Source organism: Rhineura floridana, chromosome 12, assembly GCF_030035675.1.
Source record: "Rhineura floridana isolate rRhiFlo1 chromosome 12, rRhiFlo1.hap2, whole genome shotgun sequence".
In the NCBI taxonomy this organism is placed as follows: domain Eukaryota; kingdom Metazoa; phylum Chordata; class Lepidosauria; order Squamata; family Rhineuridae; genus Rhineura; species Rhineura floridana.
In genome coordinates, this window is record NC_084491.1 from 9053593 (window position 1) to 9081542 (window position 27950).

At 44.7% G+C, this 27950-nt stretch overlaps 1 protein-coding gene across 1 annotated transcript; it reads left to right on the forward strand.

Annotated features, from left to right (window-relative positions):
• Window positions 1-148: 148 nt before the first annotated feature.
• NKX6-3 (NK6 homeobox 3) lies at window positions 149-27950 on the forward strand. The gene is made up of 3 exons (XM_061592894.1): window positions 149-530; window positions 21213-21382; window positions 27723-27950. Exons 1-3 carry the CDS (start codon window positions 149-151, stop codon window positions 27948-27950), a joined length of 780 nt encoding a protein of 259 aa, XP_061448878.1.

The following is a 27950-nucleotide window of genomic DNA, read 5'->3' on the forward strand; positions in this document are numbered from 1 at the left end:
CAGCACTGGCGGAAGGGAAGAAGAGTGGCAAGCAGAGCCCCGGGGTCTTCTGAATGGTATGGTACCTTCAATGTGCCGTGCACCCCTGAGAGTCTAGACGCTGCATGGTTGACCACCCTAGGCTTCTCTTCCAGCAAGCAGCAGAGCTATGGACTCCAACCTACAGGGGACATTCCTTCTCAACAACCCTCCTCTGCCCCCGTTCCCAGATGTGAAGACCCCGATGTGCCAATATACGGTGCAAAACTCCTTCTACAAGCTCAGCCCACCAGGGCTGAGTGCCCAGCTGGCTGCAGGCACCCCACATGGCATCAGTGATATCCTAAGCCGGCCGGTCGCACCACCAAATGGCGGCCTCATCTCTAGCTACTCCCATGTTGGCGGATTCAATGGAATGGGCACCCAGAGTCTTTACTACGGGTCCCAAGTGGGGAACTTCTCCAAGGCCAGTAGTGAATACTCGGCCAGGGGCCGCAGCTGCTGGGCAGACACGGGACAGGACTGGCATGGAGGTCGGCCATGCAACAACCGTGAGTAGTGAACTAGCCATGGGGTGGGTGGGTAATTTGTTCTATGTCTAGCAGATTGCCAGGAGAGGTCTCAGGAGAGGGTGAGCCCTCGGTCATGAGAGATGAAAGGAACTTGGCAAGGCTTAACCTGAGCCAGGACTTGGCCCTGGAATATGCAAAGTAGTTACAATTCCTGATTATTGCACCAGTCAAGTACGCTGTGTTGTGCCGAATAACTTGGACAAGTCCCTGCCCCAAGGCGCTTGCAATCTGAATTCAGCAGCAGGCCAGAAAACACAGTGACAAATGGGAGAGACAAGGGATGTATGCACACCATACATGTAAAGCACATCCCCCCTCCCCAGCAAGAAACCCAGGTAGAGCTACAGTTTCCAGCACCTTTAACAAACTACAGTTACCAGAGGGGGGGAGATGTGCTTTAAATGTATGGTGTGTATGCAGCCAAATTGAGGAACGAATACAGGCAAATGCAATTAGACATGTTAGCCTTTGTTTGAACTGGAGGCTTAAGAAGTTATGTTGACAGTACAAGGAAGAGGTCAGTTATGAGGAGGGATTTGAAGGGGGGAAAGAGGTGGCTATGTATACAGAGTCATTCGTGTATATTGTTCTTTTACCAAGTTACATAGGAACAAAAAATGCAGGTCTTTGACCTAGGAGCTTACAGGTTTTGAAGGTATGAGAGACGGCAGTGGCAGACCAGAGAAAAAGTAACAAGAGATAACATGGGAAACAAGCAGACAAGTATCTCTGAGCATGTGCAGAGTTTATAATGATCCCAAGGAGCCTCTTCTACCTGGGACTGTGGCAGGCCTTCTAGGTCAGAGAGCCATGGGATCCTCACGTATCTCTCAGCTTCCCCCCACCCAAACACACTCCTCACCTTGTTTAGAAATTAGTCACTGCACTGAAAGAAAAGAAGGGAAGGAGAAGGGCAGGTCCCCTCGTCCTCTTGAACAAGTTGCTCAGACAGCCACAGGATTGTCCAGGGAAGGTGGCTGGTTCCTTCGCCCGCCCTCTGCCTCCCTTTTCCTGGGCAAAAGGGAGCGGCTCTCAGTAGAACCAGGCAAAGTTTGTCCTTGGCTGCCACGGAAGTGCCCCTTGGAATGCCGGATGGTGCTGGGTAGCCAGGCGCTGCTGATAATGGGGCTCAATAAAGAAGTGTGCCAAAGGCAAGGGGCACCCAGCGTGGAGCGGGCTGGCACAGACGCTTGGGAAGGAGCCCTGGCAGAGGGAGTACCCCACCCTGTCCTCTAGGGCAGGGGATAAGGAACCTGTGGCCCCCCAGACACTGTGGTGTTCCAATTTCCATCAGCTCCAGCCAGTATGGCCAACAGCTAGGGATGATGGGAACCGTAGGGGAACAGATTCCCCATCCTTGCTGTAGGGCAGCCTTCTTCAACCTGGAGCCTTCCAGATGTTTTGGACTATAACTCCCATCATCCCTGACCACTGGCTATTGTCACTGGGGCTGATGGGAATTGGAGTCCAAAGTATCTGGGGGCCGGAGGTTGGGGCTGGCATCGGGGGTGCTGTTGGGCTCAGATTGTATTCCTTGGCACACCCTCCTCCACCTCCACTTCCCCCCAATTCAGTTCATGCCAGAACATGGGGTGGAGGATAGGAATGGGGAGAAATTCAATTCAGTTCACATTTCAAAGCCAAGTTTATCAAATCCGCACTTTCCGAAACAACATGAGAACTGAAACACAACCATCCTTCAACATTTGCACTTATCCGAATTTTGTGATGCAGTTCTCCAACCAACCAGTGCTTACAAAAATTAGGGGAAAGTGTGCATAAAATGAATATATTAGTGAAAATAACATACAAAAATGCATTATAAGGATAAATTGCTTGCAAAACTGTGTACATTAGTCCAAACAGCATATAAAATGTGTTTATTAGGATAAATTCACACTAAAATGCTGGAGAATTTTCATGAGGATTTGTTTTTTGTTTTTAAATGCAAATTGCTGCAGAAATGTAGAGAACCACTTTTAAGATCAGAAAAATGAGAAACTAAGAAAACTGCAATGGACAGGTCCTTCCATCCCGAGCCCTTCCAACACTGACATGATCAAAAGTTACCACGGCATCTTTCTTTCTTTCCTTCTTTCTTTCCCTGCCTGTTCTTGCTCTTGTGCTTTTAACACAGACACACAGAAATGCAGCCAGTGGTGGCAGCAGGGTGGGGTGGGGACCTTACCTGTTTAATTTCTGTCAGGCACACAGGTAGAGCCAGAAAAAAGACACGGACACACACACACACACACCTACCTGGGAGAAAAAAATGAGGAAACAACTGCAAATCAGTAATCTCCAGTTCAAATTGTGCCATGAAAAAACTAGGGCAGCCTTCCCCAACCTGGTGCCTTCCAGATGTATTCGACTACAACTCCCATCTGCTCCAGCCAGCACTGACACCAGGTTGGGTAAGGCTGACCCAGTGCTCTTGAGGGGCAAGGGTTGTAGATCAGCGGCAGAACACCTGCTTTGCATACAGAAGGTCCCAGGTTAAATTCCTGGCATTTCTAGGTAGGACCGGGGGGAAATTCCCTGTCTGAAGCCCTTGAGAGCTGCTACCAGTCAGCGTGAGCTAGATGGAGCAACGGTCTGTGTCAGTACAAAGCAGCTTGTTCCATATGTTCCAGCCCTCTCTCAGCCTCAATGTATTTAGTTATTTTTACTATTACATTTTCATCCCAACTTTCCTCCAAAGAGCTCAAGGTGGCATACAAACATGCTTCTCTCCCTATCAATTTTCTCCTCACAACAACCCTGTGAGGTAGGTTAACCTGAGAGATAATGATGGGCCCAAGGTCACCCAGTGAGCTTCATGGCCAAGTCGGGATGTGAACCCTGGTCTCCCAGGTCCCAGTCTGATACTCTAACCACTATACCACATTAGCTCTCAGTGCCCCCAACTGCAGTTTTGGGTTAAACAATGCTGACTTGACTGAGAGGGTTGTTTTCAAGATTATGTCTAGACAATGCATGTGAAGCACTTTGAATGCTATACAGATGCGAAGGTCCTAGTCTGAAGCTCAGTGAGACCACCACCTCCTTGCTGAAGCTAAGCAGGTCAGTGTCTGGTCAGTGCCTGGATGGGAGACCAACTGGGAACCACACGTTCACTGCTTTGCGTTTCCTGGTATAAGAAAGACGGGAGGTAAATGTAATGAAATAAATTTATAAATATTCACTAACAGGCAAAAAACCTTGCGGTTTAAGAATGTACCTATAGCCAACAGATATTTCTATCAAACTTTAAAAAGCAGGGAAATTGGGCAACTATAGTGAATGCACCAGGGGAGCAGGAGACCTGACCTCCTCCCTGAGATATTGGACTGCCCTACAAAGTTGTCAAAATGCAAACACCATTTGGGTTGGTCTTTCACAGTCCAATCCACTTCCTGTGGTGCTTGGAAGAATTTGGTAACATGTGCCTCTGAGCATATGGTGAGTGGTGGCAACACTTGCCATCTCCAAAGATCAAGAATTACATTTTTGTGTGTTTGCTGGTGTTCTTACTTTGCTTCTTTTCTGTGTTACTACTGTTTCTACAGAGAATCTCACCTAGAAAATTATATTTCTCTCATTATTCATCGTAGACATCTGTGTCAAATTTATTTTTATTAATTTCAAAGCCTTTTGATTGGTCAATGTCATATGATGGTGAAGATAGCCTTTTTTGTTTGTTTGGGCGCATTGTTGAATCTGAAACTGCAGTTTGATGTAAAATCAGACTGATTACAATATGTTGCTACTAAAGTAATGGCTCTAGCTGTTGGAAAAAACAAACTAGGCCTGCCCAAGATGCATGTTGTCGGCCTGCTGTGCTTAAACTACTCCACTTAAGGAAAGTTGGGCATGGTCAATTAAAAACATAGAACACACCTAGAATTTTGCTAGAATATATTTCACCTCCCACTGTTTTATCTTGTGCAAAGTAAGACACTCCTCATGTCCATTGGAAACTATTCTGCAGAACAGTCAGTGCCATTATTCCACAATTGTTTTTGGAACTTTTTTTAGTGTTGCAAAGTGTTGCTGTACTTCACATACTGTATTCACAGAAACAGAAGTGAAAGAGAAAGATTTACTATAGGAATCTTCACTAAAATTGCAAAGTAATCAAACATATTTAAAGTGACTATCTGAATGATATCAACTGTTTTAATATAGTTGCTTCCTCCCTGATAAAACAAGATCAGCCCATCACATGTCTTGTTTCTGTTATTTGGGCTGACTGCAGGTGTTGCCACCACTCACCATATGCTCAGAGGTACATGTTATGAAATTCTTCCAAGCTACACAGGAAGTGGATTGGACTGTGAAAGACCAACCCAAATGGTGTTTGCAATTTTACAAATTTGTAGGGCAAAATAATATCTCAGAGAGTAGGTCAAGTCTCCTGCTCCCCTGGTGTATTCACTATAGCTGCTCAATTTCCTGGCTTTTTAAAGTTTGATAGAAATATCTGTTGGCTATATGTACATTCTTAAACCACAAGGTTTTTTGCCTATTAGTGAATTTCCCTGCTTTTGAGTCTGGGAGGTAAGGAATGGGATCCTGTGAAAGTTTGCTGAGAATGGATTGATCATTTGCATGCTTATTAAGTTCAGTGGGATTTACTCCCCTGCAATCATGCTTAGGATAGGTAAAACTGACCGGGGGGGGAGGGACAGAGGGCTGGAGTGGGCAGGGGAGGTGAAAGAAGGAAGAGGGGAGGGGAGGAGGCAGGGAGAGGAGAGGGGAAGGAGGGAAAAGGCAGGTCTGATCATTTGCATGCTTATTGAGTTCAGTGGGATTACCTCCTGTGCAGTCATGGCTAGGATAGGTAAAACTGACTATGGGGGAGGTGGAGGGGAGAGGGGAGAGGGGAGAGGAGGGGAAGGAGGAGGGGTAAGGAGGGAATGGGGAGGGAAAGGGAGGGGTGAAGGAAGGGAGAGGGAAGGGACAAGGGGGAGGGGATAGGAGGGAGGAGGAGAGGGGAGGGGAAGGAGGTGATTGGAAGGGGATGGGGAGGGGAAGGGAAGGGAGGGGTAAAGGAAGGGAGAGGGAAGGGGCAAGAGGGAGAGAACAGGAGGGAGGAGGAGTGGAGGGCAGGTTTGATCATTTGCATGCTTATTGAGTTCAGTGGGATTTACCCCTGGGGGTGGGGGGAAGGAGGAGGGCAGGAAGGGGAGTGAGAGGGGAGGAGATTGGGTGGGTGGACACTGGGCAGAGGGGAAGCCCCTTTGCTTTCCAAAAGGAAAACATTGTGAACAGTATCATTCTTTTTCAGGGTTTCCCCCACCTTTTTATTCTACAGCAGGCACATGTAGTCTCCCACCCAAATTTAAACCAAAGCTGTGCCCGGCCATATCCACACCAGACCTTTATTTCACTTCAGACAGTCATGGCTTATCCCAAAGAATCCTGGGAAGTGTAGTTAGTGAAGGGTGCTGAGAATTGCTAAGAGATGCCCTGTTCCCCTCACAGAGCTTCAATCAGAGCGCCTGTCTGTTAAACCACTCTGGACACTGGAGCTCTGTCAGTGGAATAGGAGTCTCCACTCAGCACCCTTCACAAACTACAGTTCCCAAGATTCTCTGGGGGAAGCCATGACTGTCTCATGTGAAATCAAAGTCTAGTGTGGGTGTGGCCCCCTGATTAGGTAAGCCCAGCAGCTGGGAGTCTGGCTTTTAGAACACTGACATTTGGTTCTTACTGAGCATGCCCAACATTATCATTGAGTTCAAGCCAAAATTTCTTAAATTCATTAAAAATCAGCCAGGCATTTTTTTAAACCTTTAAACTGCGGAAGATGAAGGTCAGAGTATGGGGCAAGGTCAGTAATAGGATTACAGGTCCTCTGTGAACATGGCTGATTTTTAATTAATTTCAACAGATTATGAGAGCTCTGGCAGAAAAAAGTCCCAAAGGGGTCTGGTTTTTCTCTCTCTCTTTTTACACTTTGAACTCTTGATTCTTTCTGACTGTTTTGTGTATCACCATGAAAATGTAGAGGGTTGTTAAGCAAGCATTTCTGAGTTCAGGACTATAAGCTTTGTAAGGTTTTGTTTTGAAATGAGCTTATGGGAAGGATCAGAATGGCATGGAGGTAACATTGCGGAATGCAAAAAATCCATGCTGAATATAGTATACAGCCACTCTTGTGGCTGTATAATAAAGGGCCACCTCAACTGGCTAGGAGTAGCCATGTATATTTCATCATGCGTCTACCCCATATGAATATAAAGGGAAGAGGGGGATGCATTCACACCATACATTGATTCCACTATTATTCCACTTGAAACAGTAGTGGCTTCCCCCAAAGAATCCTGGGAAGGGTAGTTTGTGATGGGTGTTGAGAGTTCTGAGGAGACCCCTATTCTCCTCACAGAACTACAATTTCCTGAGTCAGTCAGGCCCTCTTCCAAGAGAACTCTGGCAATTGTAGCTCTACGAAGAGAATAGACCTCTCCTAACAACTCTTAGCACCTTTCACAAACCACACTTCCCAAGATTCTTTGGAGGAAGCCATGACTGTTTAAAGCAGTAGTGTAGTGGCAAATTCAGAAATGCAGGGTTCCTTCATGGTAGTCACAGCCATACACACTCTTTTTTTTGCTGCTGAGTTGAGAACGAGATCCTTGCTAATGCCTTCTCCCACAACAAGAAATGTCCCTAGGAGTCAATAAGCATGAAAGGGAAGAGTGTTAGCCACTGAGAAGTCTTCTCAGTGACTGACTCACCTCCTTTCACTCTGATTGCCTCCAATCAGCAGGAAAGGACAAGGAAGCATGTTAGAAGACACTTTTCAGTGGCTAACACACTCTCATGCTGATTGGCTCATAGGATGCTGGAGATATAGGAACCCTGCTGAGACCCTGCTTGCAAAAAGTAAGGGGTCTAAGATCCCCCGAGACCCTGGATTACTACACCCCTGGTTTAAAGTGGAATAATAGTGGAATCAGAGGATGGTGTGAATATAGTCTGTGTGTGCGCGTGCACTCAGGAGCATGGCCAGTGTGTGGCTCCAATCCATTAAAAGGAGGGTTGTGAAATAGAACTTCTTGGTGCCCATGCGCTGTGTTCATTAGCACAGTGGAGACTGGCAGCTCCGATATCAGCGGGGCAGCAAATCCACTCCGGGTCTTAGTTCGATCTTTCATGAAGCTTTCCAAGGTGTTTCCTGGAGTAGATTCACTGTTCCACTGACATTGGAGCTACCACTTTCCGCTGTAGATAGATATGGGGCAGACATGGGGATCAAGAAGCAGAGCCGCCTCGCCATATTTAGTTTTGCTTTTTTACTCTTCAAAGAAGGGATGGGGGAGAAATCCTGTTCTGTTTGCATTTTAATATGAATGTACCTAATTTGCACCTCCTGAATGGTTTAATGCAGTTCTCCAACCAGATAATGTGCAAAAGAATGCATATGTTGGAGGAAAGTGTACATTAGAATGCAAATGTTGGTGAAAACAACATATAGAAAAAATGGATTACATTGCGGGAAACCACTTGGAACAAAATAAAAGGAGCAAGGTGCACTAACATGCTGATGAATTTTCATGACGGTTTTAAAGTAATAATATTTATTTATTTATTTGCATTATATCCCACCATTCCTCCCAGCAGGAGCCCAGGGTGGCAATAATAAGAAAATGGCAAGAGATGTAGAAATGGGGAGAATGGAACTTAAGATCTGGGGGTGGGGGGGAAACTGCAAGAAAATGAAATTGACAGATTCATCCACCCCAGCCTAACCACTGGGGTATGCAGTCACTTGGACTTGGTTGCCACCTTCCCTGGCTGCCTTTCCTGGCCCCGTTTCCGTGCTGCAACAGCAGAATTCTGTGTGGAAATTAAGTAGATGCAATGTGTTGTTGTTGCTGTTGTTGTTATTTACTGGAGGTTGGTCCATTGGGGCAAATGGGGTACTGGCCCACCAACCTCAACCAACCCCCACCTGCCTACCTTCTTCCTTCTAACCAGCCCAAGGCCTTGTGCTGCCTGTCAGGATTCCTCCTCCTCCTCCTCCTCCTCAGTTTCAGTGTAGAATTCAGCAGGGAGGAGGAGGATGGGAGCAAAGCTAGAATTAGTTAGAGCTAGAGAACCAGTGCAGCGTTGTGGTTAGAGTGTCAGACTAGGCCCTGGGAGGTCAAGGTTCAAATCCCAATTCTGCCATGAAGCCCATTGGGTGACCTTGGGCCAGTCACTGTCCCTCAGCCTAACCTACCTCACAAGGTTGTTGTGAGGATAAAATTGGGAGGGGGAGAACCATGTTTGTAGGCCACTTTGAGCTCCTTGGAAGAAAGGTGGGAAATAAATAAATAATCATTGTCTCTGCCTCTCACTGGCTCTGGCTCCACTTACTGTTGGCCCCCCTGCCTTCCACCCCACCAGCCCCAGTGGGTACCCAGCCACCACTGGGCTGACGCATGTTGTAGCCTAAAATACCTGGAGGGAGCCAGGTTGGCAAAGGCTGGTCTAATATATGAGACAAGGAGCCAAGCAGGGCAGAGGGTCTTCAGGTATAACATGACTCCAATTTTTACAGATGAATTTCAACTATAACAAGACAATCCCCTTAGTTGCTTTTACTACTTCCATGTCACACAAGCTTCTGTTAAAGGGTCAGGAGTTAGAAAAGGTAGGGGCCTTAAGCAGGGGTGAAAACCATAAGAGGATAAGAAAAGCCTGCTGGCTCAGGCCCATCTAGTCCAGCATCCTGTTCTCACAGTGGCCAACCAGATGCCTCTTATGGGAAGCCGGCAAACGGGAGACTTTCCTTCCTCCTCCACCCATCAGTGGTGCCAATATACTGCACAGCACTGGCACAAAGGCTGCTTAATGTGTGAAAGCGTGACTCCACACGGGAGGGGCCAATTGCACAGATCTTTCCCATGCAGTGGCAGCTGGTAGCTCCAGGTCAGTGGGGCAGTGGAATCTGCTCTGGGTTTTAGTCCAAGAGTATTAGCGAAAATAACATAAATAGGAGAAATATGCTGAACTCGCTGGCTGAATATAGAGCTGCACGTATAAAATGATCTCCGAAATTAGCAGACGTCGTGCTAAAATTTCTTCATTCAGAGGAAATTCTCTCCCTGTGTGAGTCTATAATAACCACCAAGGCCCCAAATGTAGTGATAGAGCTCTTTCAGGAATTTATTAGCGCCATTCGTAATCTGCTGGCCCTAAAAATCTCTGGAAGGCTTGGGATTCTACATTATAACTCCAAACCCTGGCTTGATCATGAATGTATCACCTTAAAGAATCTACTCCTAAGAACATAAGAAGAGCCTGCTGGATCAGGCCAGTGGCCCATCTAGTCCAGCATCCTGTTCTCACAGTGGCCAACCAGGTGCCTGGGGGAAGCCCGCAAGCAGGACCCGAGTGCAGGAACACTCTCCCCTCCTGAGGCTTCCGGCAACTGGTTTTCAGAAGCATGCTGCCTCTGACTAGGGTGGCAGAGCACAGCCATCATGGCTAGTAGCCATTGATAGCCCTGTCCTCCATGAATTTGTCTAATCTTCTTTTAAAGCCGTCCAAGCTGGTGGCCATTACTGCATCTTGTGGGAGCAAATTCCATAGTTTAACTATGTGCTGAGTAAAGAAGTACTTCCTTTTGTCTGTCCTGAATCTTCCAACATTCAGCTTCTTTGAATGTCCACGAGTTCTAGTATTATGAGAGAGGGAGAAGAACTTTTCTCTATCCACTTTCTCAATGCCATGCATAATTTTATACACTTCTATCATGTCTCCTCTGACCCGCCTTTTCTCTAAACTAAAAAGCCCCAAATGCTGCAACCTTTCCTCGTAAGGGAGTCGCTCCATCCCCTTGATCATTCTGGTTGCCCTCTTCTGAACCTTTTCCAACTCTATCATATCCTGTTTGAGATGAGGCAACCAGAACTGTACACAGTATTCTAAATGCCGCCGCACCATAGATTTATACAACGGCATTATGATATCGGCTGTTTTATTTTCAATACCTTTCCTAATTATCGCTAGCATGGAATTTGCCTTTTTCACAACTGCCGCACACTGGGTCGACATTTTCATTGTGCTGTCCACTACAACCCCGAGGTCTCTCTCCTGGTCGGTCACCGCCAGTTCAGACCCCATGAGCGTATATGTGCAATTAAGATTTTTTGCTCCAATATGCATAATTTTACATTTGTTTATATTGAATTGCATTTGCCATTTTTCCACCCATTCACTCAGTTTGGAGAGATCTTTTTGGAGCTCTTCACTATCCCTTTTTGTTTTAACAACCCTGAACAATTTAGTGTCATCAGCAAACTTGGCCACTTCACTGCTCACTCCTAATTCTAGGTCATTAATGAACAAGTTGAAAAGTACAGGTCCCAATACCGATCCTTGAGGGACTCCACTTTCTACAGCCCTCCATTGGGAGAACTGTCTGTTTATTCCTACTCTCTGCTTTCTGCTTCTTAACCAATTTCTTATCCACAAGAGGACCTCTCCTCTTATTCCATGACTGCTAAGCTTCCTCAGAAGTCTTTGGTGAGGTACCTTGTCAAATGCTTTTTGAAAGTCTAAGTACACTATGTCCACTGGATCACCTCTATCTATATGCTTGTTGACACTCTCAAAGAATTCTAATAGGTTACTGAGACAGGACTTTCCCTTGCAGAAGCCATGCTGGCTCTGCTTCAGCAAGGCTTGTTCTTCTATGTGCTTAGTTAATCTAGCTTTAATAATACTTTCTACCAGTTTTCCAGGGACAGAAGTTAAGCTAACTGGCCTGTAATTTCCGGGATCCCCTCTGGATCCCTTTTTGAAGATTGGCGTTACATTTGCCACTTTCCAGTCCTCAGGCACAGAGGACGACCCGAGGGACAAGTTACATATTTTAGTTAGCAGATCAGCAATTTCACCTTTGAGTTCTTTGAGAACTCTCGGGTGGATGCCATCCGGGCCCGGTGATTTGTCAGTTTTTATATTGTCCATTAAGCTTAGAACTTCCTCTCTCGTTACCACTATTTGTCTCAGTTCCTCAGAATCCCTTCCTGCAAATGTTAGTTCAGGTTCAGGGATCTGCCCTATATCCTGCGTAAATATAAGTCTTATAGATCCTTGGACTTACCATTTTTGCCGGCGGAGTATTTTGAGCTCAAGAAGCATTATAAAACTTTAATTAGGACCAAAAAGCAGCTTGCCCGGAGGGAGGACTGGAAAAACTTGATAAATGCTGCCAGAGTGAAGGACTCGACCACCTTTTGGAGCAGGGGTGGTCAGTCCTCCACTCCTGGTATGGATTTTCATATTCCACCTAATGTCTGGGAATCCCATTTTAGGGCGATTTTTGCTAAGTCCCAAAACAATGAATGTATATGTGAGGAGATCAACAATCTCAAGTCTCTCCCCAAATGGCCCCCAGTCTCTATTTCGGAAATTGTGTCACTTATTAACAAGCTTAAACCGGGAAAGGCTCCAGGAAGTGATAATGTGCCACCAGAATTGCTTAAGAACAATATAGACTGGTGGGCTCCACTTTTGGCTGCTTTCTTTACATATATTGATCAAACAGCCTGTATTCCCGATGACTGGAGGCTGGCTATTATAATTCCTATTTTTAAAAAAGGGAAAAGAACTGATCCCGCTAATTATCGCCCAATTAGCTTGCTGAGTGTCATCAGCAAGCTTTATGCCAGCCACCTTCTCAAGAAATTTCTCGACTGACTCGAGGCTGAAAAGATCCTCGCTGACTCACAAGCTGGCTTTAGGGCAGGACGCTCCACCCTTGACCAGGGGTTGGTGCTACAACATCTTGTGGAGAAGTGTATGTCTCCCCCTGGGAGAACCTGTATGCAGCGTTTATAGATTTTAAATCCGCGTTTGACTTGATCCCCAGAGACAGACTCTGGAAAAAGTTGGAGGAGTACAATATAGATAGGCGGTTACTCTCTTTGATTCAGAGCCTTCATGGGAACACCTCTGTGAAGGTTAGGTGTAATCGTGCGGGTCAGTTAACTGCCCCTATCCCAACATATAACGGTGTCAAGCAGGGATGTGTACTTGCTCTATCGTTGTTTAACTTTTACATCAACCCTTTAATTAAACACCTTGCCGAGGTAAATGCTCACCCCCCTATATTGGCGGGGAGACCTTTGTCATCTCTGCTGTATGCTGCTGCTGCTGCCCTCCTATCTTTAACATGTGTGGGTTTGCATCGTCTCCTGAGAGCGCTTAGTTCCTTTTGCAGGACAGAAAAGCTCGTAATTAACTATGACAAATCCAAGATCTTAGTATTCACTCGCAAACGGCTTAAACACCGCTGGCTATTAAATAACCATCCGATCGAACAAGTTCCCTCTTTTAGATATTTGGGAATCATTTTTCATTCCTCTGGTTCTTGGAAATTCCACCTAAGTAACGCTGCTGAAAGTGCCCAGAGAAGTATTAGGGCGTTACTTGCGTTTTTCTTCTCTAATGGGGGCCAGTACATCCCCTCGGCAATGCTGGTGTTCAATGCCAGAGTGGTACCTCAACTTTTATATGGCACTCAGCTTTGTCCCCAGGGCTTGCTCCATTAACTCTCACCGACACTTTCCAATCTAGGTGGAAACTTGCTGTGAATTCCAAATTGCTTTTCCTTGGCTTTTCGCAGACAGTCGTGCTGCAACTCGGCTACTTTAAGGCCAAAGAACTCATTTCTCAGCGTATCAGGGATATTGAGCTCTAACACAATCTGAGCCTACTGGCAGCATTTCCTAACATTTGGGCTAGTGCAAAAGCACCTGCACCTGCGGACTAAGTACAGAAAGGCATTTACTCTCACAAGATTTAATGTACTCCCCTCAGCGCTACTTGAGGGGAGATACAAGAGAGGGTTTGTATCTGTGACTCTGGAGCGGTTGAAGCGGGAGAGGATGTTCTATTATACTGCTCCCTTTATTCTGATCTCCGCACTATGTTTATCTGCCCGTGTCTTCTTAAAAGGCCCAGAATCTTAGGAGATAACCCGGTGCACTTTTTACTCGACGATCGTGACCCTTTGATCACGGACATGGCTGCGAAATTTTGTGTGGCTGCCATGGCTCGTAGAAAAACTCTGGTCCAATAATTTTAACTTCTGTTTCAAATATTTTTTAAAAATGTTTTACCTGGTTTGAAAAAGTGTATTTTATGACTGCATCCTATATGCCTTGTATTTGCTGGTCTTGGACCTATATATATATGAACATAATTGTGATTAACCAAACTGAGGTTTTTATTATATTAACAAAACATTTCAGCTTCCACCTTCATCAGCTGCCAACATACAAATGCTGTTACCAAGGTGGCAGTTATAGAGCTTTGAGGATGGAATGCTCAGAGGGGCTTCATTTGCAGAAGCTAAGTAGTGGTTGTATTGTCCTCCAGGTTCAGGCCATGTGGTGCCAATGTGTCCACAGAGTAAATCCAAAAGTTCTCCCTGTCCTAGTGCTTGTAAAAGTGGCTGACTCCCTGAGGTACACACAGGTGATACAGCGTTTGGAGTGACAAGGATGAGACCCTGGATTGGTGATAGGTGGCTTAAGCACAGCTCTCACCAACAGTCTGCACAAATTAGGAGGTTGGCGAAATGCTATAACAGGAGGCCTGCTGATAGCTCTGGTAAGATGTTCAGAGTTTGCCAGCAAGGGGTAGCTCTCCTTGATTGCTCGGTGATAGTTAGGAGATGCCGGCTGGAAATCTACCACAAATGGAATCCGTTGCTCTTTGCTCTTTGACACCTCAGTATGATGGAAGAGGTTTTCTCTGGACAGAATGGAGGTTCGGTGGATGTGTATATATATATATATATATATATATATATATATATATATAAATGTAATTGTGATTAACCAAACAGAGGTTTTTATTATATTAACAAAATGTTTCAGTTTCCGCCTTCATCAGCTGAGGTACAGGGAGACAGCCACTTTTACAAGCACTAGGACAGGCAGGACATATTACATCAAACAGAACATCATCTGCAGGTCCTGCAATATAGTTTACATCATCGAGTGCAAAAGACCAGGATGTCATATCCATTACATAGGAAAGACCACAACTGACCTACGCACGCGGTCCCAGTTGTTGTCTCTTGTTATTGTTGTTGTTTCAATTTGGAAATGGGAAAATCGAGAAACAGGTGAGGCAGCTCACCTGCTCTTTGTGAGGACTAGGGCCTTGAAGTCACTTCATGCTGCAGATGCTGAAAAGACAATAGAGAAAGCACCTGTCTGATACGTAATGGCAGGGGGGTTGAAAGGGTAGGGCCTGATTCCAGCGTTGTGTGGAACAGACCTCCTGAAAGGATGGTATCTGCAGAATGCCGTGTCGTGCAGAACGCAATGATTGGTTAGGTATGTAGGGTTTCAGATGATCTTATAGGTCTCCTTCCTGGTCCCAAGCTGTATAAGGCTGTACAACAGTACCAGCACCTTGAGCCGAGCTTGGTAGCTAATTGGCAGCCACGGCAATTCTTTCAGTGTAATATGATGGTGATATTCTGCCCCGGTGAGCAGTCGAGCCACTGCATTTTGCACTAGCTGCAGCTTCTGGATCAACCTGAAGGGCAGCCCTGCATAGAGCACATTGCACTCATTCAATCTGGAGGTTTCTTTATTTTATTAATTAATTACATTTATATCCTACCCCTCCTTCCAGAAGGAGCCCAGGGTGGCAAATAGGTGACAAAACATTAAAAACATCTTAAAAACAAAATACCTTTCTCAAAAGTCTTAACAGCAGAACATCTTAAAAACATTTTTTTAAAAAAAAATGTTTAAAACCATCTTTAAAAATATTTCCAACAATGCAGACTGGGATAAGGTCTCTACTTACAAGGCTTGTTGAAAGATCTTCAGTGGGTGCTGCAAAGACAACAGAGATGGCGCTTGTCTACTATTTAAGGGGAGGGAATTCCAAAGGGTCGGTGCCACAACACTCATTACCACATGGACAACTGTAGTCAGGTTATACTGTATGTAGAAAACTAGATGCCAGGCAGAAGGGTGCAAGCCTAACCCTTTTCCTCATTTTCTATGTATAGATCCTTTTTTGAATGGAAACATGCTCTGTCTAGGAACCCCAACCTGTGGCTTGAAACAGTAAAGTCTAGGAACAGGTTGGGTGACTATGTGACCTACTTTACAGAGAGCAGTCCTTTATTTAAAGGTTTGTCAGAGGATAGTCCTCTATTTGAAGTCATCCTCTGTTTGAAAGAGTGCCTGGTCGAACATAAAGAACCAGAAGAAAGGCCGCTGGCAGGGACCTTGAAGTTGCCATCAACATTCAGTAGCCAGACAGTAGAATGAACAGACATACGGGACACAGTCTTCTGCACATGCAATATATTGCATTTCTATTTAAACTATGGTAATTATGTCAAAATTTGCATTTATACATAGAAATTAGCATAGGCAATTTTTTAATGCAAAACAGTGTTCTCTTTTTCGGCGATGCATAAGTGTCCATCCTAGGAACAAGCTGTTTGTGAGAACAAGACCCTGGGCCAAATTACACATTATGTTAAAAAATGACTTCATATTTGCACAAGTGTAGTTTGCTTGTTGCTGTAGTTAAAAGAACAAAGCAGCTGGAGAGGCATCGATTAGGACTGGGACCATAGCTTGCAGGGAGGCAGTTACCTATTTTCTCAAAATGCTGTTATCCCGGCAAAATTTGTATGTGTGTGTATGTGTGTGTGTGTGCACTTTGCTGCTGCTTTTATTTGCTCTAAGAAAAGGAATGGTTTGCAACAATAAAATATTAATACAAAAAGAGTAAAAGAGTATCTAAAACCAAAACAAGACAGATGAAGAAACCCATAATTAGATAAAATTAAAAGACATTATAAGCTTAGCACATAAGTGGAGAATCTCAGGCCCCAGGGTCAGGTACGGCCCCCCAAATCTCCCTATCTGGCCCTCAGAACTCTCCCCAGGTGACACTTGCCTTGTTTCACACCCTCCTGGAGTGTTTTGGCCTGGCTGGAATGTGTCCTTGAACACCCCTAAAGTCTCTTAATTGCCTGGATGGATGATAGAGAGGGGCACATGAATGTGTATAGAAACTAGCCTACTGTACAAAGATAAAATTTACATTCATTGCCCCACCCACTTTTGCCTCTGGCCCTGCCCACCACTGGCATATGGCCCTCGGAATGTGGCCCTTGGGGTGGAAAAGTTTCCCCACTAGGGATGCCAGGTCAGAAGCATCCCAAACCCTGTGATTTCAGTGGCAGACCCAGTGATGTACAAGGCAGGCCCTAGTGATGTCACAAGGGTGGGCCCTAGTGATGTCATTAAGCATGATACATTAAGCATCCACCACAGTTGCTTGGAGCATGCCACTCAAAAAAAAAATCTCTGATTGGAAATTAGGATAGAAATCTTAGTTACAAAATGGTGTTTCCAGGTCCAACTGAACAGACAGGATCATTCCTTCTCACCTGCTTAGGGAGCCTGGGTAGGGAACATCTAATCTAGCCTACTGGCTTCTGGCAAGAAAGATTTAATTGCCCTTAGGCCAGCCCAGTCACCAGAAGGCCACTGTAGGAAGAAAGGAGCCTAGTGTTGTGGAGATGTTAGATGGGAGTGCTCAGGAGTAAGGATGGATGCCACTGAAGCACACTTACTAAAGGATTAAGCCCCATAGAAATAGGACTTACTTCTGAGTAGATATGGTTTGGATTGTGCTGTTGGTAAAGCTTGAATAGGGATCCTCTGCAAAGATATCAATATCAAAGCAAGGTTGGCAACCCCCTGTCTGAAATGCCCTGCCCCTGCCTTTTAACATGGCTACTCCAAACTTCTTTAGAGACTTAACCCTTCACTTCAGAAAAGTTTTGAGAAATGAGTAAGAGTAAGAAGATTCTCTACTTTTTCTTGCCTATCCTGTGGGCTGCTGTAAACTCATTTTGACAGCCAACCCAACTCCAGTGAGTAATAACTGACAGAGAGAAAATACACATGGCTTGGTCTACCTTCACAGGTAGAAGGTACAACAGCAGTGGAAGCCACACTTCCCAGTATGTGAATTCTCTTTTACCACTATTGGGCAAGAACCATCGTCCAACCAACAAGATGCATCATCAGTGAGTTTAAGAGGGCTGAACTGAATGCGTGGATCTACTGCTGTTGCTTCTGTGGATGAAAGGGAGTGACGTTAAAGGTAAATGAAATGCAAATAGAAATAGAAAAAGAAAAGACAGTGATGATTTACTAAATGCAATACAGTACCAACCACAACAAGATTCCTATGGGTAAGACAGAAAACTCAGCATCTTGCAACCAGTCAGGATTCCTAACCAAAAACCAAAACTAAAAAATTCTGGCAGCCAGTCAGCCAAGGTCACAGAAATCCCCATGCAACACAACCTGACACAGGGACTGCAGTTAGAGCAGAATGCTGTAGCACGATTGCTGACATGAGTGAGACATAATACCTCTGCTCTAAAATCTGCACTGGTTGCTGATTTGCTACCAGGCCAAGTTCAAGGTGTGCTTTCCATGTTACGGGTGCCACATAGTCCTTGTTCAGCTCTTGTGAGAAATCAGTCCTTTAGTGTGGCAGCACCTACGATTTAGTGTGGCAGCACCTACGCTATTGACATTAGGCAGACACTTTCATTGTACTCTTTTCGGCACCTGCTAAAAGCATTTTTGTTTAGGCAAGACTACCTAGGCATGTAGAAATTATTTTTTAAATCTGTTTTTAACTCATTGTTGGTTGTATTATTTTGAATGTTTTTAAATATCTGTTATTAACTTTTTTGCCAATAATTGTATTGTTTTAATTCCTTCTGTAAACCACTTTGAGGTTTTTTACAATAAAGCAATATATAAATGTTGTAAATAAAATACATAAATAAATTTTGGAGTCACTGTGGCCCTTGGGTCTCTTTAAACCTTTAGCGACTAAGGAGTCTGTTTTATACTGACTCAGGCCATTTAGCTCAGTACCTATGACATGGACTAGCACTGGCTCTCCAGGATTCCAGGCAATAGTCTTTTCCAGAGATTGAATTTTGGACCTTTGCATGCAAAGCACATGCCCTACCACTGAGCTACAGACCTTCCCCTGTCTAAAAAAGTAGCTTTTAAAATTGTTCTTTTCAATTCACTAATGAATGCAGAACATACCTAGGGCAGATCCACACCATTCCTTTAAAGCACATTTAACACATTTTGAAGCACATGAATCACACCACAGAATCATGGGAATTGTAGTTTGTTAAGGGTGGTGGCAACTATAACTTTGAGGGGGAAACCACATTTCCCAGGATTCTTTGGGGAAGTCATGCACTTTAAATGTGAGTTGGATGTGCTTTAAATGCATTGTATGGATCTGCTTCATAAACTTTGCCTGCATGTAAATTGTTTTAATTATTTTTTAAAAATGGAAATGAGCTATAAAGTTTACTGGGTGACCATGGGCGACTCAGCATCTCTCAGCCTAATCTGCCCCTCAGAGGGAAAACAATAGAGGGGAGCCATGACCACCCTAAGAAACAAGAGTACATGTAAAATGTAGAGGAAATAATAATGTACAACCATCGTGCAAAATCAGATACTTATTGGAACATAGTATGAAGAAATATTTATATAAGCATGACTGTATTATTGACACAACCTGTCAAGATATTTGTAGTACAATGCTATGCATGTTTACTCAGAAGCAAGTCCCAATGTAGTCAATGGGGCTTACTCAAACAGGGAAGGGTGCACAGAACTGCAACCTCAAGGAAAAGGAACTTCACTCACTCAGCCCAACATTCAGAATCATGCCACTTTAAGCTGTTTTGCAACTGTTTTATACTTGTTTATGGTTATTGGATTTTAAAGGGATTTATTTCTTCTTGTGAGCTGCTTTGGTTTCCAATCAGCAAGCCTACCTCACAGGGAAGTTGGAAAGACTCCATATACACACACACACTGGAGATGTGAAAAACATACACCCCATATAATGGTTTATTGTTAAACCAGTTGGTCATTGCAGAACATTTTTTAAATAAGATCAGTATTAGTTTCTTACAAAATAAAAGCAGTGACACTTAAGTAAACCCTGCCTAACTGCTTTAAAAATAGGATTGGAGACAGAGACAAAGATTTACAACACAAACACAATCCTTTGCTATGCTCACTCAAAAGTCCCATTAATTTACAGCACAGTCCTAACCATGTCTACTGAAATGTAAGTCCTACTGAATTCAATGGGATTTACTCCCAGTATGTGGGATTAGCATTGCAGCTTTACTCCCAGAAAAGCAAGTATAGGATTAAAGCTTCATATTGGGAAGGTTTTCAAAACACTGCCCTCTTCAACAGCCCAGGAAAATTTAAACTTGTTTGATTCCTCATAATTAGAAAAACATAACACATTATAGTGACATTTAGATCTTCTGCACACAGACACAGAGAGACCTTTGCTAGTGCTGAAAGCTAAAAATTTACTCAGATTATGAGATTTTCAGATAAGCAGGAAAAAACAACAGTTTTCTTGCCTTGCAATGGGTTTTAGCTATTCCCTGGAGGTCAACAAATCCCTTGTTAATCACAACTAGGGTTGCCAGGTTCAATCCATGAGACTAATCCTGTATCTTTAGGAGAAAAGAAAGTCAGCCAAGTGCAAGTGTTCTTGCAACATTGTAATGGGAAAAACCACAAGGTGGAATTCTCCCTTCCAGGCTGGGCCTTCCAGGCTGGGCCTGGCAACCAAGAGGTCTTCTGTATCTTTAAAAGTTGTGCAGGGGCAAGAGAGAATTCCACCTTGTGGTTTTTCCCATTACAGGGTTGCAAGAACACCTGCACTTGGCTGACTTTCTCTTCTCCTAAAGATACAGGATCAGTCTCAGGGCCTGAACTTGGCAACCCTAATCACAACCCTGACTTCCCTTATTGGCTACAAACCTGAAATGGTAGAGTCAACTAGGAGCTCTTAACAGAAGTTGTGGGAGGGCCGGCAGCTGACATTCTGGTGTATATCTCTTCAACCAGGCCACCTAGAAACTTAATTTTTTTAAAAAAAGAAAGCTGAGAGTCCGGAGATTGGGGTGACTCACTCGGAGACCCAGAGAGTGCCCCAAAACTCCAGAATCTCTGGGCAGAAACTGGAGACCTGGCAACCCTATTCCCCACCCCTGGCTTAGCGGAACAAAACACCCACCTAATGGACAATAGAGGAGACCACTAGTCAAGCTGAGGAGAAGTCTGATGTATTATATTTTACACCATGTATTTGTTAGTATTTTAAAACTGTAAAACCACTTTGAGGGCCTTGGCAGAAAGGCGGTGTATAAACACAACAAATAAGTGAATAAATGTCTCCTTGCACTCTGATGGTGCCTCTTGCTTTCTCAGGTGGGAAATGGAGAGGTGTGTGTGTGTGAGCATGTGTTGACAAAGACAGACATTTACATTCATTGCTCCGCCTGCTTTTGCCTCTGGCTGCATCCCCACCGGCATAGGGCCCTCAGAAGCGTGCCCAGAAGTGAAGGTGGCCCCCAAGCTGAAAAAAGTTCCTCACTCTGTGGTAGGTGGCAGGTTGACATGTGGGTGGCTGCTGGACGGGTTGTCCTCCCTGGTAGGCAATATTGGCAGTACTAGCCAGCTTTGGGGTCACTGCAAACAACTTTTTTCCTGATTCTCTGGTGCTCAACAGTGACCATCCTGCTCATCTCTCTCCACACAGCTGCAGGGCATGCGGATGATGGCCTCCACAAGAAGAAACACACCCGGCCGACCTTCACGGGCCACCAGATCTTTGCACTGGAGAAAACCTTCGAACAGACCAAGTATTTGGCTGGGCCAGAGCGGGCCCGATTGGCCTATTCCCTTGGCATGAGTGAATCCCAAGTGAAGGTGAGTTTCCTGTTCCCTTGTGATCTGAGCATGGGGAGGTTATGTGGCTCCATGTCAGTGGGGCAGTGGAATCTGCTCTGGGTTTCAGTTTGAACTTTCAAGGAGATAACATGGAGGCACCAGCCGCCACTGCATGGGCGATAAACTTATAGAGCACTGATGGGGAACCTGTGCTGCTCCAGCAGTAAAACTCATTTGCTACTCAACAGGCTGGGGAGACGCCAGGTTGAGTGAACCCAGTGGCGGCTGGTGGCTCCATGTCAATGGGCAGTGGAATCTGTTCCAGGTTTTAAAAAGTCATGACTGTTTAAAGCAGTGGCAACTGGTGGCTCCATGTCAGTGGGGCAGTGGAATCTTCCATGTTTTTATCCAAACTTTCAAGGAGCTGTCCAAGGTGCACCTTGGATAGCTCCTTGAAGTTTGGACTAAAACCTGGAGTGGATTTCACTGCTCACTGACATGGAGCTACCAACTGCCACTGTCAAGGAATCAGCAGTGGCATTGATGGACTCCATGTGACCCAAGTTGGCAACTGGCAACCCTTGGGCCAAATCCAACCCCCCAAAAAGTTCTGCGTGATCCTCAAGCTGAAAACCAGGAGGTGAAAAAACCCACCTTGAGAGGAGGCATTTATGGGCAATGGAACTAAGTGTTATATCAATTTAAGACTCTGGTTCCAACATGGCACCAGTGAAGCACCACAGCACCCTCAGACACACACACACACACACACACACACACACAGAACCTTCCAAATAGTTTATTTAAAAATAAAATAAAAGTTGTTTGTATGTTTTTGATTTGGGGGTTGGTTGGGGGGTTGCCTGTTTTTCGGGGGTGGTTGCCTGCTCTGTTGTCTGTGTTTTAGTTTGAGGAGTAGTAGATATTTTGCCTGTTGTTTGTGGGGGCAGGTTCTGCACTTTGCCTGCTTTCCTTCTTTGTTATGGATATTTTGTAGTGCTCATGACAATTTCTTAGATTTCCAAATGTGCCTGCAGGCCCACCCCACAAGGCCTTTAACCCCCTATCAAACTCTCTCTCTCTCTCTCTCTCTCTCTCTCTCTCTCTCTCTCTCTCACACACACACACACACACACACACACACACACACACACAAACCTACTTGCTGATCAGGGGTAAAAAGGGATAACAGAGTTGTGTGTGGTCCGTATCTTTTTTACTAAGATGGGGAGTGAAGTATGCACAGGGATGCCCACAGAGTCATTAAAGGAATATGTAGTGGGTAACTAACCTGCGACACAGGTGCTGGCACTCTGGCACAAATGGCAGGAGCAGGATGGCCTGGGCACTTTGCTGTGGCACAGACGATGGCCTGCTTCCTGTACCATATCCCAAATGGCTCCAAAGCAGGGGGAGGCAGGTCTGTATGTGTGCTATAGCATTAAAGGCACATGTTCCTGCTTTCAGGTTGCCACTGAGCAAGGGGTAGAACTGGCATGGCCTGCTTTTATCAGCTTTAAACATGGTGGGCCGAAATCAACAGGTGAAGCTCTTAATGGCATTGAGAGAAACACCCTTGCTTGCCATTGTCTCTGCTATACAGTAGAGATGGTAGCTCCATGGTCAGTGGGGCAGTGAATCTGCTCCAGGTTTTAGTCCGAACCTTCAAGGAGCTCATTGAAAGTTTGGACTAAAACCCGGAGCAGATTCATTGCCCCACTGACATCAGGGCCACGTGTCTCCACTTTTTGCACATGAAGCTGACTTTCAACCTGACTTTGCAGCGACCCACTTGCAAAAAGGTTGCCTACCTCTGAACAAACTACTCTCAACCCAGGGCCAGCCCTGTTACATCAGAGGCGGGTAGCCGTTTTGCAAGTGTGCCGCTGTCCAGAGCGGCAATTGAATCCTACCTCAATATTGGCAAGCAGCTGGAGGCTGTCCCTGCTCCCTCTGTGTTTGCCATTTGAGGCACTTGCCTTACTCTGCCCTCTGGTAGGGCTAACCCTGCCTCAGTCAGAAGCTTCACTGGTGACCTGCTTCTTCCATTTTCATGAATGTTTTCCAAAGCTCAGGCAACATGTTAAAGCACTGTCCGTTTCAAAATTCTTTGTGCACATCCCATCAAAATACAGTGGCAGATTTACTTTGGTTTTGAATTATGATGATATTGAGGTGTTTAGAAGTTCACGGATTAATAGTCTTTTATTAGCAATTGCTTTCTGAATGCTATTCTTTTTCAAAATTATGATTATGGATTGCATCTGAATTAATTTTTTTAAAAAATGAGTGTGCATCTAAGCAAACTAATTAATACTGCCACCCAATTAAAGAAAGCCAATGAATCATATGAATTTTAGTAAATTGATCACATGATTAAATCTAAATAAATTTGCATTGGAATATAACAAAAGTTCTAAAGAAAAAGGCATACTTTTTTTTAGATAAACACAGGTCCATATCGCAGCAGGCATAGTTTTAGAAGAGACAGTCCATGTATGAGACGGAGAAAGGAATTGTGTCTTCTAAAATGAGGGCAGCAATCCACAAATTTTATATTAGAAATAACTAACCCTTTGAAAACAATTCTGCTGCCTAGTTAATTTGGACCATCTTTTTATCAAAAGATTTTTAATAGTGCTATGACAGAAACAGGAGTGCAGTGGCAAATTCAGAAGTGCAGGGTCACTTCATGACAGTCACAGCCCATCACTCTTTTTTGCTGTTGGGTTGAGAATGAGATCCTGGTTAGTGACTTCTACCACAGCACCAGACATACCTAGGAGCCAAAAAGCAGGAAAGGGGAGAGTTTTCAGTAGCCAGCACTCAGTCTTCTCAGTGGCTGACTCACCTCCTTTCACTCTGATTGGCTCCAATCAGCAGGAAAGGATAAGGAAGCATGTTAGAAGACTCTTCTCAGTGGTGTTGTAATGAGTTAAAATTAAAAATGTTATAGTGGAATAAAATCAAATAATGTTAAATGAAACATATGCTTGCCTCCCTTATGAAAAAGTACGGGAGTTTTTCCGCTTATCAGCTTTATTCGCAATTAAAAATGTTGTTCCCAGCTTACCAGACCAAAGGTCAAGGATAGAGGAAGTTTGGAGGGAGAACAGAGAAGTGGACCAGAATAGACAGATACTGAGAAATCAAACAATGATGTATTTCTGATTAGCTATGCATTTCTAATGATATGTATGTGACGCATCTATAGCCTATAAATATGATGGCTGTCAGCAATTCTGGAGAGTCACTTAAGAGTGGCCCTCCCTTTGCAAAGGTTCAATAAAGGCAAGCATTTGCGGTACTCTGGTCTCGTCTCTATTCCTTATCGGCATCTTAGGGAATATAGAGTTCCTATCAGTCTGGCCTCCATTCAGGCCTGACTCCTTTTGTAACAAAACTGGCGTAGCCCAGCCAGGAGTATCCGCCTCAGACGACCTCTGCTGTCTCGTACGGGGCTGCAGACAGTTGGATGAGAGCGCTCCAGGCCCAAGTTGTTTGGCCTGCATCCGGGCCTGCGCCAGGCCAGCCGAGGCAGCAGAGTATCGTCAGCGGACCTCCAGTAAATCGAGACCAGAACCTTCTGATTGCCAGGGCAAGCGGATCAAGCAGAGCACCAGAAGACAGGTGAGGATAAATCAAACCTTGGAGGGGAGTGCTGAGTGTGTGGGTGTGACTGAGACGAGGCGTATCCACAGTGGTAATTACCTCGAAGCGAGAGTGGAGTTCTAGTACCGCGTTTCCTTTCTCCCGCGAGGGAAAAGGCCGGGAAACGAACGAAGCGAAAGCCGTGACTGTTGTTGTGCCCTAAACAGACTTCTTTAGAGCCCCCGGGATGGGAGGAGCAGGTTCCAAGGCCAGGAACAAGAGGCTAGGGAAGAGTCGACAACAGGACACCCCACTACAGCTTGTCCTCAACAGGTTCGATATCATACAGGCAGAAACTCAATATCCACTAGAAAGAGACAAGTTCATGGCGGACAAGGGCTGTTTCATTCATTCTACAAATAATCTGTCCAATGTTCTGCACTCTGCAGCCTCCCCAATATCCCACTTTTTTCAAGTCTGGAAGTGCTGGCAGCTGGGGAGGCTGCAGATCATTAGAGAGACATTTACTGGAAAGAAAAAGGCAAACATCAAATATGGCCACCTCCCAATGGCCCTAGCTGCACTATACATTTACAGCACTGTTATACCACTTTAAATGATCATGGCTTTCCCCCAAAGAATCATGGGAACTGTAGTTTGTTAAGGGTGCTCAGAGTTAGGAGACCCTCTTTTTCTCCACAAATCCCAGAGATCCCCAGGAAGAGGGATTGATTGATAAACCACTCTGGCAATTGTAACTCTGTGAGGGGAATAGAGGTCTCCTAACAACTCTCAGCACCCTTAACAAACTACAACTCCCAGGTTATTCGGGGGAAGTCATGACTGTTTAAAGTTATATTGCTTTAAATGTATAGTGCAGATGGGGCCAATGATAAGGTAAGCTTAACTCCACACCCACTGAAATTATGAAGACGTTCCAGAGTGGCCTCAGAATGAGGTTGAAACATAAAAATGTATTTGATGCAGGAAGAAACAGGATTAGCTCACCCAGTGTGACAGCCACAACAATAGCCTCCCAGGAGCAGCATCACTGCCGCTTACCAGGATGCTGACAGGAAAGACGACAGTGAGGTCGGGGCTGTGGGGATGTACTATCAAGAGTACCGGATTAGTCTTGCCTTGGCCTTCCTCCTCCCAGTAAGTGGCAGCGACACCACTCCCGGGAGGCTATTCCCCTGGCTCCATTACACCAGGCGAGTCACTCCGCAGAAGAAATCTTTCAAAAAACCAAAGGGGAGGCGGTTTTGACACCACACTAGTTATTAATCAATTGATCTAACAAATGTAATGCCTAAATGTTGTAACCCTAAAATAAATATAATTTAAACTAAAGACTGAGCTAAAATGGCCTCCCAGAAATCTCCATTGTTATTTGTGGGTGGGGGGCATTTTGCTGAATATCTTGGGGGGAGGTGAAATATTGTCCAACGTCTTTTCTTAGAGAACTCTGTTCTGACGGAATAAGTTTTGGCTTCCTTGATGTTGAAGGAAACTCTATTGTTAATTCAAATTGGTGGACAAAGGAAGAGAGGAAGCCTGGAAAAAGAAGAGGACCCCCCCACACACACTGCGTCCTTCAACAACAATAAATTTAAACAATATTAAAACTGGATCTACTATTGTGTCCAAAATTCATAGGTGGAGAAACTGCAGAGGCCATTTCACTGAATATTTTCCAAGGGAGAACTGAAATTCTGCAACAGTTCAGAAGGACCTCAAAAGAGGCAAGGAATACAAAAAAAAAAAGTCAGGGCTTGGTTTTTTTCCACAGAAATTTTAGCCAATCCATAATTTAGTGCAGCAACAATAGGAACCCAAAAAGTAACTGGAAACACAACCCAAAAAGAATGTGGTAGATAATTAAAAGGTATATTGATCGAACACATTTTTGGACCCAACTTCTTCTGGTCCTTCTTCTGGGAAATTTAAATGACAGCAATTCAAAATTCAGATGTGCATGAGAAATAAGATGTAGCATTGGATCAATAAACTTTCTCATCCATAATTTAAACAAAACACTGTCAGCACTTTTTCCTTCAGGGTGAAGAGACAATCCCTAGCCAAGACTGCCGACTTCTTTTCTGCCAGTACGGCTCCTTTGCCTTGAAGAGCCATGCAACTAGCAGAAAATCAGCTGGTGACATTTTTTCCCAGGTGTGCAGTGATGAGGGGAAAGCCTCACCTGTTGCATTTCTGCTTGTCATTAGGGATGGTGGAGAAATTCAATTTATTTAAAGGCAAACTTATTTAATTCACACTTTCCGAAACAATATGCAAACTGAAGCTCAGCCATTCTTTAAAATTGGTGCTTCTCTGAATTTTGCAGTGCAGTTCTCTAGCCAAGTAATAAGTACAAAAATGCATATACTAGGGTAAAGTGTGCATAAAAATGCATGTTAGTGAAAATAAAATACACAATTGCATTATATATGGGGAAATTGCTTTGCAAAAATGTGTGCTATGGGAAAAATTGCACACAAAAATGTGTGTATTAGGAGAAATTCCCACAAAAATGCTGATGAATTCTCATGAGGACTTTTTTTTTTAATTGCAAACTGGAGTAGAAATATGGAGAACTGAATGTAAGACTGGAAGAATGAGGACCTGAGGGAACCTGAAACTGAGCGATTCTCCTATCCCTGCTTGTAGTCACACAGCTGTTTAAGGATTAGGAGCCATATAGGGAAAAACGTTGCCATCCTTAACCAGAAGGCACCTTTTTGCACTGGGCATCCCTGACCCCCTGCCTCCCACCCCTCCTTCCCAGGTCTGGTTCCAGAACCGGCGCACCAAATGGAGAAAGAAGAGTGCCCTGGAGCCGTCATTGTCCTCCACCCGAGCGGGTGTTGGAGCGGGTGAGCGCTCTGTCTCTGACGAAGATGACGAATACAACAAGCCTCTGGACCCTGACTCAGACGATGAGAAGATCCGGCTTCTGTTGCGCAAACATCGGGCAGCCTTCTCTGTTCTAGGCCTGGGCACTCACAGTGGCTGA